Here is a 16,994-nt window from a genome sequence, read left to right on the forward strand (position 1 = left end):
ATTAGAAAAACGGTCACAAGTAGAAAGTAGAAAATCATTGGAAAGGTCATTATTATGGTGATCTATCTGAAAACAACTAGTTGTTTGAAGGTGAACCACCCCTTTAACCCTTTAAGTGCCAGCAGAATTTCACATTTTGGTTACGCGAAATGCCAGCCGTTTTTGAAACATTTTGTGCTCTCTCACTTTAGGGGCATTTTCTGAGGGGAAACCTATAGTTTACCTAGGAAAACTATACATTGTTTTTTTCGGTAGAAACTGAGCTTTCTAAATCTGCCTGAGTTTTCATGTATTTCCACCTGTGCAAAAAAATTTATAGTGCTAAATACCAAAAAAAAATGAAAAATTACCATTTTTCATCGTATATCAATTTATACCAGAAAAATATTTCATTTTACGGATGAAAATCCAACTGATTTGGAAAGCCTTATGTCTCTCGAACGTGCCAATACCAGATATGTATAGTTTTAGGGAGATTTAGGATTTCTGTACAGCAATAACTCCCGGCAGTATATTACCGAATTTTGAAAGCACTAAGGCAGAAAACGGCATGCTTTAGATTCTAAGGCAAAAAATCCTGAAACTGTAGGTTTACCCCAGAAAACCATACATTTTTGAAAAGTACACATTCTGCCGATTACAAAATGGGTAACTGTCTCTCTACTCCCAACTACCAAACATAAAACCTTGTCTGAATATAGCGGTTTTTCAACAAAAAATTCAAAATTCTGAAAAATCATTTCAAAGGTTTTATTTTGCTGCTCCGCATATCCCAAACTATATTAGGTACCAAGAAAAAGCACCTGAAATATGATTGCCAGGGGTCCGCTGAACAGTTTGATACCCATTATGCATAGGTTTACCAAAGTATCTGGCATTTAGAGACACCAATATGAAGTTAGCACATCCAAATTGTTCAGGACTTTACTTCAGCTACTGAGAAATCAACACATTGACTGCATTTTTTGTGGGGTAAAAACACAAAAATATATGTTTACCCCCCAAACCCATATATTTTTGGAAAGTACACATTCTACTGAATCTAAAATGGGTACCCATGCCTTTCTGCTCCAAACTACTGAGTCGCAAGGCTTTCCCAGAATTGTCGGTTTTGGTGAAATATCTGAAAATTGCCTCAAACCTTCAACTTCCCAGCACCATATCGCCCATGTATCATTACATACTAAGAAAAAGCACCCTAAATATGATTGCCAGGGTTCCTCTGAACATTTTGGTGGTCATTGTTCATAAGTTTACCAAAGTATCTGGCATTTAGAGGCCCCAAAATGAAGTTAGCGCATACAAACAGTCCCGTGGGTAACTTCAGCTAATGAAAGATCAACACATTGACTGCATTTTTGTGGGGTAAAAACACAGAAATATATGTTTACCCCCCAAAACCCATATATTTTTGGAAAGTACACATTCTACCGAATCTAAAATGGGTACCCATGCCTTTCTGCTCCAAACTACTGAGTCGCAAGGCTTTCCCACAATTGTCGGTTTTGGTGAAATATCTGAAAATTGCCTCAAAGCTTCAACTTCCCAGCACCATATCACCCATGTATCGTTACGCACCAAAAAAAAGCACCCTAAATATGATTGCCAGCGTTCCTCCAAACAGTTTGGTGGCCATTGTTCATAGGTTTACCAAAGTATCTGGCATTTAGAGGCCTCAAAATGAAGTTAGCGCATACAAATAGTCCTGTGGGTAACTTCATCTAATGAAAAATCAACACATTGACTGCATTTTTGTGGGGTAAAAACACAGAAATATATGTTTACCCCCCAAACCCATATATTTTTGGAAAGTACACATTCTACTGAATCTAAAATGGGTACCCATGCCTTTCTGCTCCAAACTACTGAGTCGCAAGGCTTTCCCAAAGTTGTCGGTTTTGGTGAAATATCTGAAAATTGCCTCAAAGCTTCAACTTCCCAGCACCATATCACCCATGTGTCATTACGTACTAAGAAAAAGCACCCTAAATATGATTGCCAGAGTTCCTCTGAACATTTTGGTGGCCATTGTTCATAAGTTTACCAAAGTATCTGGCATTTAGAGGCCCCAAAATGAAGTTAGCGCATACAAACAGTCCCATGGGTAACTTCAGCTAATGAAAAATCAACACATTGACTGCATTTTTGTGGGGTAAAAACACAGAAATATATGTTTACCCCCCAAAACCCATATATTTTTGGAAAGTACACATTCTACAGAATCTAAAATGGGTACCCATGCCTTTCTGCTCCAAACTACTGAGTCGCAAGGCTTTCCCACAATTGTCGGTTTTGGTGAAATATCTGAAAATTGCCTCAAACCTTCAAATTCTCAGCACCATATCACCCATGTATCGTTATGCACCAAGAAAAAGCACCCTAAATATGATTGCCAGGGTTCCTCCGAACAGTTTGGTGGCCATTGTTTATAGGTTTACCAAAGTATCTGGCATTTAGAGGCCCCAAAATGAAGTTAGTGCATACAAATAGTCCTGTGGGTAACTTCAGCTAATGAAAGATCAACACATTGACTGCATTTTTGTGGGGTAAAAACACAGAAATATATGGTTACCCCCCAAACCCATAAGTTTTTGGAAAGGACACATTCTACAGAATCTAAAATGGGTACCCATGCCTTATTGCTCCAAACTACTGAGTCGCAAGGCTTTCCCAAAGTTGTCGGTTTTGGTGAAATATCTGAAAATTGCCTCAAAGCTTCAACTTCCCAGCACCTTATCACCCATTTGTCATTACGTACTAAGAAAAAGCACCCTAAATATGATTGCCAGGGTTCCTCTGAACATTTTGGTGGCCATTGTTCATAAGTTTACCAAAGTATATGGCATTTAGAGGCCCCAAAATGAAGTTAGCACATACAAATTGTCCTGTGGGTAACTTCAGCTAATGAAAAATCAACACATTGACTGCATTTTTGTGGGGTAAAAACACAGAAATATATCTTTACCCCCCAACCCCATATATTTTTGGAAAGTACACATTCTACAGAATCTAAAATGGGTACCCATGCCTTTCTGCTCCAAACTACTGAGTCGCAAAGCTTTGCCAAATTTGGCGGTTTTGGTGAAATATCTGGAAATTGCCTCAAAGCTTCAACTTTCCAGCATCGTATTGTCCATGTATCATTACCAGCATAAAGCATCCAAAATATAAACATATGGGTCTACTAAACAGTTTGATGCCCAATGTGCATAGATATACCAAACTATGTGGCGCACAGAGACCCCCAAATGACAATAGTGTATATACATTTTCACGGCTGACGCGCTGGCTGCTGCAATATAAGCACCTGGTGTGTGTAATATGCGACATTAGACCCCCCCTAACATTACAGAGACCCCAGAAAACCATATATTTTCAGAAAGTACACATTCTGACGAATCCAATATGGGTAAATATGTGTTCCTACTGCAAACTGCCAAACTGCAAAGCAATGCTGAAAGTAATGGTTTTTATCAAATTTCTGAAAATCGTCACAAAGCTTGAATTTTACCCCATTATATGCCCCACATTTCGTAACGTATCAGCATAAAACATCCTAAATATGAACGCCAGGGGTCTACTGAACACTTTGATGCCCAATATGCATAGATATACCAAACTTTGTGGCGCACAGAGACCCCCAAATGACAATAATGTATATACATTTTCACGGCTGACGCGCTGGCTGCTGCAATATGAGCACCTGGTGTGTGTATTATGCGACATTAGACCCCCCTAACAGTACAGAGACCCCAGAAAACCATATATTTTTAGAAAGTACATATTCTGACGAATCCAATATGGGTAAATAAGTGTTTCTAATGCAAACTGCCAAACTGCAAAGCAATGCTGAAAGTAACGGTTTTTATCAAATTTCTGAAAATCGTCACAAAGCTTGAATTTTACCCCATTATATGCCCCACATTTCGTAACGTATCAGCATAAAACATCCTAAATATGAACGCCAGGGGTCTACTGAACACTTTGATGCCCAATATGCATAGATATACCAAACTATGTGGCGCACAGAGACCCCCAAATGACAATATGTATATACATTTTCACAGCTGACGTGCTGGCTGCTGCAATTTAAGCACCTGGTGTGTGTATTATTCGACATTAGACCCCCCTAACAGTACAGAGACCCCAGAAAACCATATATTTTCAGAAAGTACACATTCTGACGAATCCAATATGGGTAAATATGTGTTTCTACTGCAAACTGCCAAACTGCAAAGTACTGCTGAACGTAACGGTTTTTATCAAATTTCTGAAAATCGTCACGAAGCTTTAATTTTACCCCATTATATGTCCCACATTTCGTAAAGTATCCGCATAAACCATCCTAAATATGAACGACAGGTGTCTACTGAACACTTTCATGCCCAATATTCACAGATTTACCAAACTATGTGGCGCACAGAGACGCCCAATTGGATATATAGTAGATAAAATTTACAAGACATAACAAAATAATACAGAAAGTGTGAAATTCAAATAAAATTACTAAAATCCAATAAAACCACAAAAATCTATGCTTTTTTTTTTCAGACTAGTGTAATCAGACATCAGAATTACAGTTTGAATATTATAGCTTGGCAAAATAGGTTTTACGGACAGAATAAAGCAAGCAACAGTTATGCAGCGCTGAAAATGCAATAAAATGGCTAACAATGCACCAAAATCCCTAAAATTTCCAAATAATCACCGAAATAACATACAAAAGGTATTGCACGGTACGGTTAGCGAATACGCTATTCGCAAAGGCAATAAAACATTTTTTTGAGCCAAAAACACAACAATGCAATATGAAAAAAAAAAAAAAAAAGCTACACAACAGTGTATGTGTGTGCACATGTGTACAATTGGTAAATTGCATGTTATGTACATGTGTTTGTGTGTGCAAGTGTATGTACCCCCCCCCAAGTGTGTGTGACCCCCCTGATCCCCCAAAAAATGTATGTGAGTGTGTGTAAGTGTAAATCTAAGCATGTATTAGTGTATAAAGTGTGTGTAAGTGTATTTTGTGTGTGTGTTACACTAACCTGGGGTGTGTAGCTGCAGATCTGTGTCCATGATGGCAGGAGGAGTGGAGAAGCAGGAGGGAGTCGCCAGATCCGTTGATCCGATGCGTGGGCGTCGCTGGAGGGACCCGGAAGTGCAGGCAGCAGCGCGCAGCCACGTGCGTCTGTTGCGTTTGTGGGGCCCCTGGACGATCGCGCCTCAGGAGCCCCTTTCCCACCCGCTCCGCTCGTTGCCTAGGGGGTTGTGAGCGAGCGGGGAAGGAGCGAGCAGCATTTAAAGCCGCTCCTGAGCTCCCCGCACGCTTATGCTGCAGAACGTAGAATCTACGTTCTGTGGCATTTCAAGATACTTTTCCACAGAACGTAGATTCTACGTTCTGTGGCACTTAAAGGGTTTACATAACATAATTCCATGTTGTGATTTTTTTAACTGGTGCCAGTAGCCTTCTGTTCTGTGTTTACATATTTACAAAATCCGGCAATTAGGGTGTGCAATACATTTCAGCTATCAGCATTTGTATTAGGGATGCACCGAATCCACTATTTTGGATTCGGCCAAACCCCCGAATCCTTCACAAAAGATTCAGCCGAAAACCAATCCGAAACCTAATTTGCATATGCAAATTAGGGGTGTGATGTTTTGTGACTAAAAGTCATGCAATTTCCCTCCCGCCCTTAATTTGCATACGCAAATCAGGATTTGGTTCGGCCAGGCAGAAGTTTCGGCCAAATCCTGATGAAAAAAGGCCGAATCCCAAACCGAATCATGGATTCGGTGAATCCCTAATTTGTATGTAGAACCCCATTTCTTCAGAATGTCAATAGTGTTGAATATTACAGTTCAGTTGAAGATGCTGGGACTTGCAGTTGATCAAGGACTCTGTGTTTGACATCCCTCTTTTAGCTATCCTTTTGCAAAGGAAATGTTACTATATAAATATATCTACATAGTACAAAGCACATTGTAAGAATAGTCTTATTGAACAAAATCCTGTTTCCATCACTTCCAGATTGCTGCTCCAAGCCTCCTATTGCATCACTTGTAAAAATATAGAACATGTTTTTGTTGTTCTTTCATGGAGCCAGTGAATTGTATTATATGTATTCTACATTTCCAAATCTACTTATTGTACAGGCCAAGTGTTCAACACACAAGTGTTAAATGTTTTTTAATGGTAAAAAATAGTAATGTATGGGAGCGGAACTTGTACATTAGCTACATCAGTGGTTTTGTTTTCTGTTTTCCTTCACCATTTTGCAACTAATGCTCAGCTAAATGAAGCTGACTCGGGCAAGGTGTATACCATTTACCTGGTTACTATGAAATAATCCCTTTTCTTTCTAGTATGCCACTTCAGCAGGAATATACAGTCCAGATATATCTATAAATACTGTTATACCTGGCTATTGCAAGAGACCCAACCCATCCAAAACTTTCATAAAATTTTGTGTAAACAGCTGGAAAGTATTCGCTCTAAATGATACCTCTAGTATTCACTCTGAATGATTCCTCTAGTATTCACTCTGAATGATACCTCTAGTATTCATTCTGAATGATACCGCTAGTATTCACTCTAAAACATCGGTCCCCAACTTTTTTTTGCCGGGGACCGGTGTAGAGCCAAATTTTTTTGCAGGGGGAGGGGGGTCCGGGGAGTCTTGAGGGGTCGTTGTCCAATTCTGGCCTGCCGGCATCCAATTAGGGTGTGTCGATGTCCAGTTCGGCATGTTGTGTTAATTGGTCGCTGGGCTTGGCGGCCCAGTTCAAGACTATCTGCGGCCCGGCGGTTGGGACCCCTACTCTAAAAGATACCTCTAGTATTCACTCTAAAAGATACGTCTGGTATTCACTCTAAAAGATACATCTGGTATTCACTCTAAAGGATACCTCTAGTAAAGCAGTCCTATAAAATCCATATGCTTCATTTACAAAACTATATGGATGCATAATGCAAGACTATATGGTTATCAATGCAGTATTTATATTAACCTTTTTTATGGGTAGGTCATCTTTAAACTTGCATTATGATGTAGAAATACTGTAAAATACTAAAACTAAAAGTTGACTACCCCTTTTTCAATAACCAAAATAAATGTAGGTAATTTGCTTTGCAATTCAAAAATGTGGATTTGAACCAGTTCTGTCCTTTTTTTTTTTTTTATATTTTCAGTCTAATAGAAAATGTCATTGTGTGCTGTGGTGTTACAGTGAACTACCCTGAGTAGCATGAGTGCCTGTTGTTCTGTTATGTTGACATATTTCTGTAAGCGGCAGATACAATCTGTGCCTGGCCATAAGTGAGAATAACTTATAGTCACTGTTAATACGGCCGAGGCTCTCCCTTTCTCTGGAATCCCTGTGCCTGACTTTCTTACCTGTATAATGAGTGAGTGTGGGCTCTGGCAAATGAAAACACTTAAAACATCTGCATCAGGGTGCAGAAACTGTAGGAGTGAAAGTCCCACCAATCACAAGCCTCGTTTCCATGCTTTGTGTGTTATTGTTATTAGGTTTGGGCTCCAGCCCAGCATTCCCAGCCCCTTTTTCCCTTCATTCCTTTTTGTTTTCATTCCTGTCTTTCCCTGCCAGTGACGCCTGAACTCATGCTGGAGTGTCTTTAATTTTTCTAACCATGGAACCATATTTCCTGTTTTTATCTGAAATGATCCTACATTTTCCGTAGAAGAACTCTCAAAATTGTACCAGTAAGCAGTCTTTTACAGAGGATGGTTAAATACACAGTGGAAATTTACTAGACTGTTTGATTGTACCAGTTTCTGATGCGGCTTCAAGATTGGATGTAACTTCCACCTGAGTATACAAGTTTTCATTAGCTTCAGGACTTAATTTGCTTAATTTGAAAGTGACAATGATGTACAGCGCAGCGGTGAGCTCATATTGTTGTTATGAATCCTGCATGTGGAGTTGAATCATATATAGCAAACGGCTCATAGTTCAGTCAGAGCGTTAATGATTCTTTTCTTTTAAATGGTTTAAGAGGAGCTAATGTAGCTGCAGCTAAATGTTTTTTAAGACTCCTTAATAGGGTTGGGTTAGTTAGGCATTTCCTGATGAATATGATTTTATTCAAAAGCTAGAAAAGTGTCCAGTAAATGTCATAAATTTTATTTTATGTTGCCTATTTTTTGTATATTTGTAGTGTAATTAGTGAGTTAGCTGAATATTTGTAAAGTTATCAGTATTTTTGTGTGTTTTTTTGAGATTTCTGCCATTACCTGCTATTCTTTTGCCTATGTAGCATTTGGATTACATGTACTTGAGCCCAGGTGGGTCATTTTGACAGCGCATTGATAGCACCTCCCCCAGACATGAGGATGTACAGAAATCCGCTCGGCTGGAGGAATGATGTAAGAATCTGTACTGCACTTCCACAGCACCAAAATAATGTTACTATTATTAGACATATTTAGACATATTTACATAACAAGTTAATTTTGTACATTTACACTGAAAGTGGTTAGGAATCATATTACATGGCTGCAGGATTTATATTGGCATTTTTAGGTGCTTGAACCACCATGACAGAGGGATAAAACGAAAGGAATAGTTCATCTTTAAAGGAGAAGCATTAGTTTGGTGCACTTGGGGTTGCCAAATATAAGGCGCACCCCAAGTGATTGTATTGACTTACCTGAAATCCCGGGCCGGTGCTCCTATCAGCAGAAAACTGCACCAGCCTGGGGATTTACCAGTGAGCACCACGGAGCTGTCTTCTGCTTTCTTCAAATTTCCTAGGGCAAACACATGCGTAGTTGGAACGAAATAGCTGACTTTTAAGTTCTGCTTTTCGTTCTACTGCGCATGCAGTAACACATGAAACATAAAACAATACATGTGCCATAAATGCAGTTGAGTTTCTATTACAGATCTTTGAGCAAAATATTTGCTAAGAAATTTGTTTAGTAATTTAATTGATCCACTCCATCTAAAGTATAGTTAAAAGTTTCATAAATCTAGATGCCAATGTTACTTCCCAAGTACCTATCATTGACCTTGAATGGTAACAGCATGTTCTACATGAAATTAATAGATTTTGACTTTTATATTATAAAGGTTTCTTTTCATGTTAGGGAGCCCTGACCTCCTTTCCTTCTCCTTTAGTGCAATTTTCAATATGATGTAGACCGTAATATTAGGAGGCAATTGGTCTTCGTTTTTGTACGTTTTTTTTTCTACATTGTTTTTTTTGTTCCACATTAGAATTGCAGCAGTTATCTTGTTGCTATGGTCCAAGTTACCTAGCAACCAGACTTGCATGAATGAGATGATTTGGAAAAGGCCTTAGTAGAACATACCGTATATACTCGAGTATAAACCGAGTTTTTCAACCCCCAAAATATGCTGAAAAACTCTACCTCGGTTTATACTCTGGTCAAGATAAGTAGAAATAAAACTGATGCCTCATATCACAATAGCTTCTTTTTTGGCTGCCTGTTTTAGTGATCCCCAATTGCAAAATTGCAAGCTCCAAAGAGGCAGAATAAAATGGGAAAAAAACCTCCACAACTATCAAAAATGACCAACTCAGTGTAAAAATAAGAACTGGGTAAATAGATAGCCTATGCAAAATAAAAAAATATTTCTAATATATTTAGTTAGCCAAAAATGTAATGTATAAAAGCTGGAGTGACTGGATGTCTAACATAATAGCCAGAACACTACTTCCTGTTTTTCAACTTTCTTGGTTTCCACTGATTGGTTACCAGGCAGTAAACAATCAGAGACTTGAGGGGGGCCACATGGGTCATAACTGTTGCTTTTGAATCTGAGCTGAATGCTGAGGATCAATTGCAAACTCACACTGTCCCATTTGCTCCCCCTTCAAGTCGCTGACTAACTCAGAGTTAGAGAGCGGCAAAGCAGGAAGTAGTGTTCTGGCTATTATGTTAGACATCCAGTCACTCCAGCTTTTATACATTACATTTTTAAGAGAATGTGTGTAATCAAGTGCCCTCAGACAATTGCAATGCAGGGTCATTTCAGGCAAAACTTCTGAAATCACTCAATGTATCATCTCAAAAAAAATGTCTCTACCTCTCTTTCTATGTCAGGAACCTTTGGGTGTGATGTGCTTCTTGAGAATCTAAACAGCTGGCAAAGCAATTTATGTATCTCCTTTAATTGTTGAACAGAAAACCTCTTCTTATACTGGTCCCTCCTCTGTATACTGGACATCTTATTACACCTGCACCTCACATTCTAGCAAATGCGAGAGAACCAGTGGGTGATCCAATTAGATCACCCCATTGTATGTATAGAGTATCAAGAACCAACCTGGATTTCTCTTTTGGTTTGTCAACTGTGGTGGGATCATGCCAATGCTTGATTGAATAAAACTCACATTTAAAGTCCTCTGACAAAAATATTCATTCATATGATTTGGTTTGAAATTGAATAATTGTTGCGGGGTCCCAAGTTTATCCAATGTGAAGAATATATGATATAAATATTTATATAATATATATTTATATAAAAGTTCTTTTGCCTATAAAAAAGATATTTTCTCATGAGCATCATGTTTAGTTCTATTATGTTTGTGCATCCATTGCATATATTTTTTGCATCCCCGTTCTTCAGTTGCAGTATTCGTCTCTTACTGATCAGTTAGGTTACGTCAATTTTTCTCTCTTCTGTCATGTTTTTTAAAGGAGAAGGAAAAGTTAAAACCAAGTAAAGTTTATCAGAAAGGTCTATATAAATACATCAGTAGATCCTCAATGCAATGTTGCTCTGAGTCTCTGCTCTGTCAAAAGAAACACAGAATTTATTTCCTTCTATTGTGTACACATGGGCTTCTGTATCAGACTTCCTTCTTTCAGCTTAAAGGAATTGTTCAGTGTAAAAATAAAAACTGGGTAAATAGATCGGCTGTGCAAAATAAAAAATATTTCTAATATAGTTAGTTAGCCAAAAATGTAATGTACAAAGGCTGGTGTGATTTGATGTGTAACATGTCAGTCAGAACACTACTTCCTGCTTTTCAGCTCTCTTGGTTTACACTGACTGGTTACCCTTTTACCAGGCAGTAACCAATCCGGGACTTGGGGGGGCCACATGGGTCATATCTGTTGCTTTTGAATCTGAGCTGAATGCTGAGGATCAATTACAAACTCACTGAACAGAAATGTACCATGTGGCTCCCCTTCAAGTCGCTGACTAGCTCAGAGTTATAGAGCTGAAAAACAGGAAGTTGGATTCTGGCTGTTCACTCCAGCCTTTATATATTACATTTTTGACTAACTATATTAGAAACATTTTTTATTCTATTTTTAATCTATTTACACAGTTTTTATTTTCACACTGAACTGTTCCTTTAAACCTCCAGGACTAGGGTTTGAGCATGCTCAGTTTGCTCCTGTCTCCCTCTACCCCCTCCCTTTTCCCCCCTCCCTCCTCCCCTCCCTGCTGTAATCTGAGCTATGAGTGAGCAGGGAGAGACTCGGGCAGGAAGTGATGTCACACCAAGCCAATATGGCAGCTGCTATCCTAAACAAACAGAGAGAGCTTCTAGAGCAGATTATTTGGGTATAGTAAAGCATTCTGCAGATCAAATATAGTGTTATAGCCTGCACTATTGTGGCAATAAGCAGCCTCCGTAGCTTTCCTTCTCCTTTAAGACAGAGTGTGGCCAAGTTGACCTAGACACTGAGCCATATTTAGCAATTCAAAACTGGAATAAAGGCAAAGTGTGATATAATACAGTTACACAGAATTCCCTAATGAATTTTGTGGAATTATTTTCAATGTGAACAGCATGCTAGATGAGAGCCCTATTGATTGTGCATTGTGTTCCAGTTACATTTTCTATTTGCGAGCAGCTAAAGGATAAATGTTGGGTTGTACATTATATGTACCGATCAAAATGTAAAAAATCATTATAATATGTTATCTAATGTAATTAATTGCACTTACCTGTGCTGGTTAATAGTGTTTTCATTGTAGTTTTCATTGTAATTGTTTCTAAAGGAGAAGGAAAGGCATCCTGCACTTGGGGGGGGCAAATCTTAGGCACCCTCAAGTGATTGTATTGACTTACCTGAAACCCGGGCCGGTGCTCCTATCAGCAGAAAACTGCACCGGCCCGGGGTTATACCAGTGAGCACCACAGAGTGGTCCTCTTCCAGCTTCTTCTTGCTTCAAACTTCCCCAGCAAACATGTGCACTTCACAGAAATACTCGACTTTTTAGTTAAAGTTCTGCTTTTCATTCTTTCGTTCAGTAATGAACCAGAATGACAGACTTTAAAGGAGAACTAAAGCCTAACTAAAGAAGTAGGTAGAAATGTTGTACATGATGTTTTGTGCTTCTGTACCAGCCCAAGGCAAGGCAGTAAATATCTGTGTCTCCAAAGATGCCCCAGTAGCTCCCCAACTTCTTTTCTGCTGATTCACTGCACATGCTCTGTGCTGCTGTCACTTACTGAGCTTAGGGACCCCCTCACAATTTACAGTACACATAGAATAGAAATGTCACAATATAAAGGCTGATTAGTAATTAATACAGATCATTACTGCATGGCGGCACAGAAACCAATGCAATTAGCACCGGAATCTTTGGAGACCCCGATCTTTACTGCTAAAGGGCTGTGGTTGCCGTGGGTTGGTACAGAAGCACAAAACATAATGTACAATATTTCTAGCCTACTTCTATAGTTTAACTTTCCTTGTCCTATAAAGGTGAACCACCCCTTTAAGCAGCTGACCTCTGCTACATTGTTTCAAATTTAAAAATCTGAACTTCTCCGAGACATGCTGATTTCAATAGCAGTTACTTTCACAGGTAACTTTAAACTCACTTAAAATGTAAGAATAGGATTTTCTTTTATTTTGCACAGTGAGACCAGTGCATGTTGCCTCAAATGGCTTATTTGGAGGGATCAAATATATATATTTTCAAGGCAATTTATCTGCATCCTGAGAACCATAAAACCAGCCACTTTAACAGCTAAGTAGGATTTTTCTTGCAGAAATTAAAATCTGTTATTTAAAAATGAATGTCAAGTTTCACTGTCCCCTTTTTAGGTGTCCTGTCAGTTTTGTTCTCTATATGAGACTTCTGTCCTGGACATGTATTTATAGTGGCATGGCCTAGAGCATATCTTTCCTAATGAAAAGGTTTTGTCCCTGGGGAAGGTGACGTGCTCTGTGGTTGGCTGTTGTAATACCATAGGGGCCCTTAACCACTATGCTTAAGTGCTACTCTTTACATAGTTTACATAGTGCAATAAAGGCACAGTTGTTATTCGGATCATGGATGCCAAAGGGTTTTGGGCACTGGTGCAGGAGAAACGAGCAGCCTTTATTCCAAAGGACTACCATTTGCCCCAGCACGAAGATATGGCTGCTCAATCTGAATCTCATGAAGAAAAAGAAATGAAAAATGCTCCGTGTGTTCCTAGAATCCAAGTGACAGAAGTCACAGTAGAGCCAGAGGTAACCTAGTAGTTATTTGAAATACAGTCAAGAGTATTTTATTTCTCACAGCTTCTTTAGCATCATACATATATTTTGAAATAGTACAATTATTTCACCTTACAGCATATAGGAGAATGTTTATGGGATTTGACTCTTGCTACTGAAATTGCATCAGGTTGCGTTTGTTTTCTGATAATTTGCCATTGTACACCCTCATAAGTAGTAGGGATTCACCGAATCCACTATTTGGGATTCGGCCGAATCCCTGAATCCTTTGTGAAAGATTCAACCGAATCTGAATCCTAATTTGCATATGCAAATTAGTCAGGAAAGGAAAAAGTGGGAAAAGAATGTTTTGCTTCCTTGTTTTGAGACGAAAAGCCACGTGATTTCCCTTCCCACACCTAATTTACATATGCAAATTTGCATTTGGTTCGGCAACACACAAGTAGTCGGCCGAATTCTGCTGAAAAAGGGCGAATTCTGACCGAATCCCAAACCAAATCTTAGCATACCTAATAAGTAGTTATTGTGTGCTGCATTCATAGGTGATTCTTACTGATTTATTTATAATTTGTCATATAATTTGTCATATCATATGAGTGAAAGGAAAAAGTGGGAAAAGTATGTTTTACGTCCTTGTTTTGAGACGAAAAGCCACATGATTTCCCTTCCCACACCTAATTTACATATGCAAATTTGCATTTGGTTCGGCAACACACAAGTAGTCGGCCGAATTCTGCTGAAAAAGGGCGAATTCTGACCGAATCCCAAACCAAATCTTAGCATACCTAATAAGTAGTTATTGTGTGCTGCATTCATAGGTGATTCTTACTTATTTATTTATAATTTGTCATATAATTTGTCATATCATATGAGTGAAAGGAAAAAGTGGGAAAAGTATGTTTTACGTCCTTGTTTTGAGACGAAAAGCCACGTGATTTCCCTTCCCACTCCTAATTTACATATGCAAATTAGGATTCGGTTCAGCCACACACAAGGATTCGGCCGAATCCTGCTGAAAATGGGGAATCCTGAGTGAATCCCGAACCAAATCCTGAATTTGGTGCATCCCTAATAAGTAGTTATTTTGTGCCGCATTCACAGGTGTTTCTTGCTGATATTTATATTTATTCATTTATAATTTTTCATATAATTTGTCATATATGAGTGAATCTGTTTTGGCCAGGGTAAAATATGATGTTGCAGCACATCTGAACCCCATCCAGTGATTCAGTGTAAGTGATTAACCAGCTTTTTGTTTTATTTTTGCAATCGTGTTAAAGGGACTTTTTCAAGTCTCTTTGTTAAAGAACTTATGACCCCAAAAGTAGGTCAGTCCCTTGATATTATTGCAGAAACATAGTGAGAATGGAATGTACACTGTATTTATTTGGGATCAGAGGCTGAATTTTGTTGGCACAAGAAAATAGCAGGGCAGGGTAATTAATTGTAAACAAGGTTTAAATGATAATCTCAAAAAAATAATCATGAAACAATTACCCAAAACCCCAATAGGATTAATTATAGCTTAGTTGGGATCAAGCATGATGTGTTGTTTTATTATTAAAGAGGAATAAAGTAATAATAATTTTAAAATGTAATATTTTGCTAACAATGGAGTTTATGGGAGATTGCCTTCCTAAAATTGAGGTTTCTGGATAATAAATCCCATACCTATATTTATAAATGACAGTGTATTTTAGTGCTTTCCGGATAACTGTTATCTGCATAATAGATCTCTTACCTGTACTTCCCTTACATATGATGCTACATGCTACAAAACAGTTATGTATAAACATGGCCTACCCATTTAATTAAAGGGATTGTTCACTTCCAAACTATTTTTAGTTCAGTTGTTTTCTTTGCCATAAACAGACGTTTTTCAATTGCTTTCCATTTTTTATTTTTGTACCATTTTCCCAAAATGTAAGTTTAATGTTCGTGTCTCTGGTGCTTGTCTGGCAGCTCAGTGATCCAGGAGTATTCTTGACTGTTACAATTTGCTACATTTAGTTGCTACATTTAGTTGCTACATTTAGTCGCTACATTTAGTCGCTACATTTAGTCGCTACATTTAGTCGCTACATTTAGTCGCTACATTTAGTCGCTACATTTAGTCGCTACATTTAGTCGCTACATTTAGTCAATATATTTCTTAGAAAAACAGTCACAAATAGAAAATAGTAATTGGAAAAAGTATGAAACAATCATAAACCAGCTGAACTGAAAAACATGTTTGAAGATGAACAACTTTAAATGGGAACTATTGTGAATGAAAATTGAACTATTGTGAAAATGAAAATTGAATATAAACTTCAGCATACTGAAATAAGAAACTTTCTAAAATAAAATCAATTAAAAATTCGGTACCGTTTCTGAAATAATCAAGTTTATCTTCACAATTCCTCTCTCAGCATGTGTTTCTCCTCATTCTGTCTTCATTCAGGAGATGGGTGTCAGATGAATGATCCAATATACAGTATCTTATAGGGGGCTCCTTTTCACTCGTGTCTCTCTACATGCAGAATTTGTGCAAAAGGCAGTTATTTTGTTAGAGCTCTAATACATCTGCTAGGAAAGGAAGCCTCCCTATAAGATATATTGGATCATTCATCTGACGCCCAACTGCTGCATGAAGACAGAATGAAGAGAAACAGACACTGAGAAAGGGATAGTGAAGATAAACTTGATGATTTCGGAAACAATGCAGAATGTTTAATTGATTGTATTTATTAAGTTTCTTACCTCAGTATAAGGAAGCTTATATTAAATTTTCATTTTCGCGATAGGAAATTTGTGTATGCCTGTGTATGTATAATTGTCAGAGCATACACTAGTGAGATCTGCGTCATATATAGAAATTGTATGGGGAGGGTCATTATTGAATCTAATTTTGCTGCCTGCCATTCCCTTATTTCACCTTTCTATGCAATATTATTTCAATTCCCAAATATCCTTGTCCTTAAATTCAATGTGTTTGCAGACAGTGACATTGTAGACGCTCTCATGAAAGCCTCAGGCATCAGTTGCTGTCAGCTCTGGGCTCTCCGGCAAAGTTCAAAAAGTTTGTCATGTCCTCTTAATAAGAATATTGATGGGGCTGGTATTTTCTTATGTAATTTATGTTACAGCTGTTCAACATGACTCTTTTGCTTCTCATTTGTCAGCGAAAACCCTTGTGCTGCATTTAGTAGGTAGGCTGCAATTTAAAAACAATTGTGCATCCATCTGCACTAAAAAAAAAACTTGGGACATAAGAGGAGTGCCGACCTGAGGACTGACGTTATTGATTACAATAACTGGGGGATGCCTAACAAATTGTCATCCCCTTTCCCCAGTGATTAACCCTTTTGTTTAATTTGCTTTAAATGACTTGTTTTATGAGATTCTTCAAAAGTCACTTTTATGTCATCTCCTGCAGGAATAGAACATCAGTGTTAAAGGAACAATAACAACAAAAAATGAATGTTTTAATTAAAGTAATAAAAATATAATCGGGATGCACTGAATCTACTATTTTGGATTCGGCCG

The 16,994-nt window shown here is 38.1% G+C and overlaps 1 protein-coding gene across 2 annotated transcripts in view; it reads left to right on the forward strand.

Moving 5' to 3' along the window:
- Positions 1 to 16,994, forward strand: part of myo1c.S (myosin IC S homeolog) — a 108,875-nt gene that overhangs the window by 37,520 nt on the left and 54,361 nt on the right. Inside the window, exon 1 of one of the 2 annotated variants that reach the window (XM_018248156.2) lies at positions 8,294 to 8,393. Coding sequence (XP_018103645.1) covers positions 8,355 to 8,393 — 39 coding nt within the window. The 5' untranslated portion in view covers positions 8,294 to 8,354. 2 annotated transcript variants of the gene reach the window in all.

This window comes from Xenopus laevis, chromosome 2S (genome assembly GCF_017654675.1).
Source record: "Xenopus laevis strain J_2021 chromosome 2S, Xenopus_laevis_v10.1, whole genome shotgun sequence".
In the NCBI taxonomy this organism is placed as follows: Eukaryota; Metazoa; Chordata; class Amphibia; order Anura; family Pipidae; genus Xenopus; species Xenopus laevis.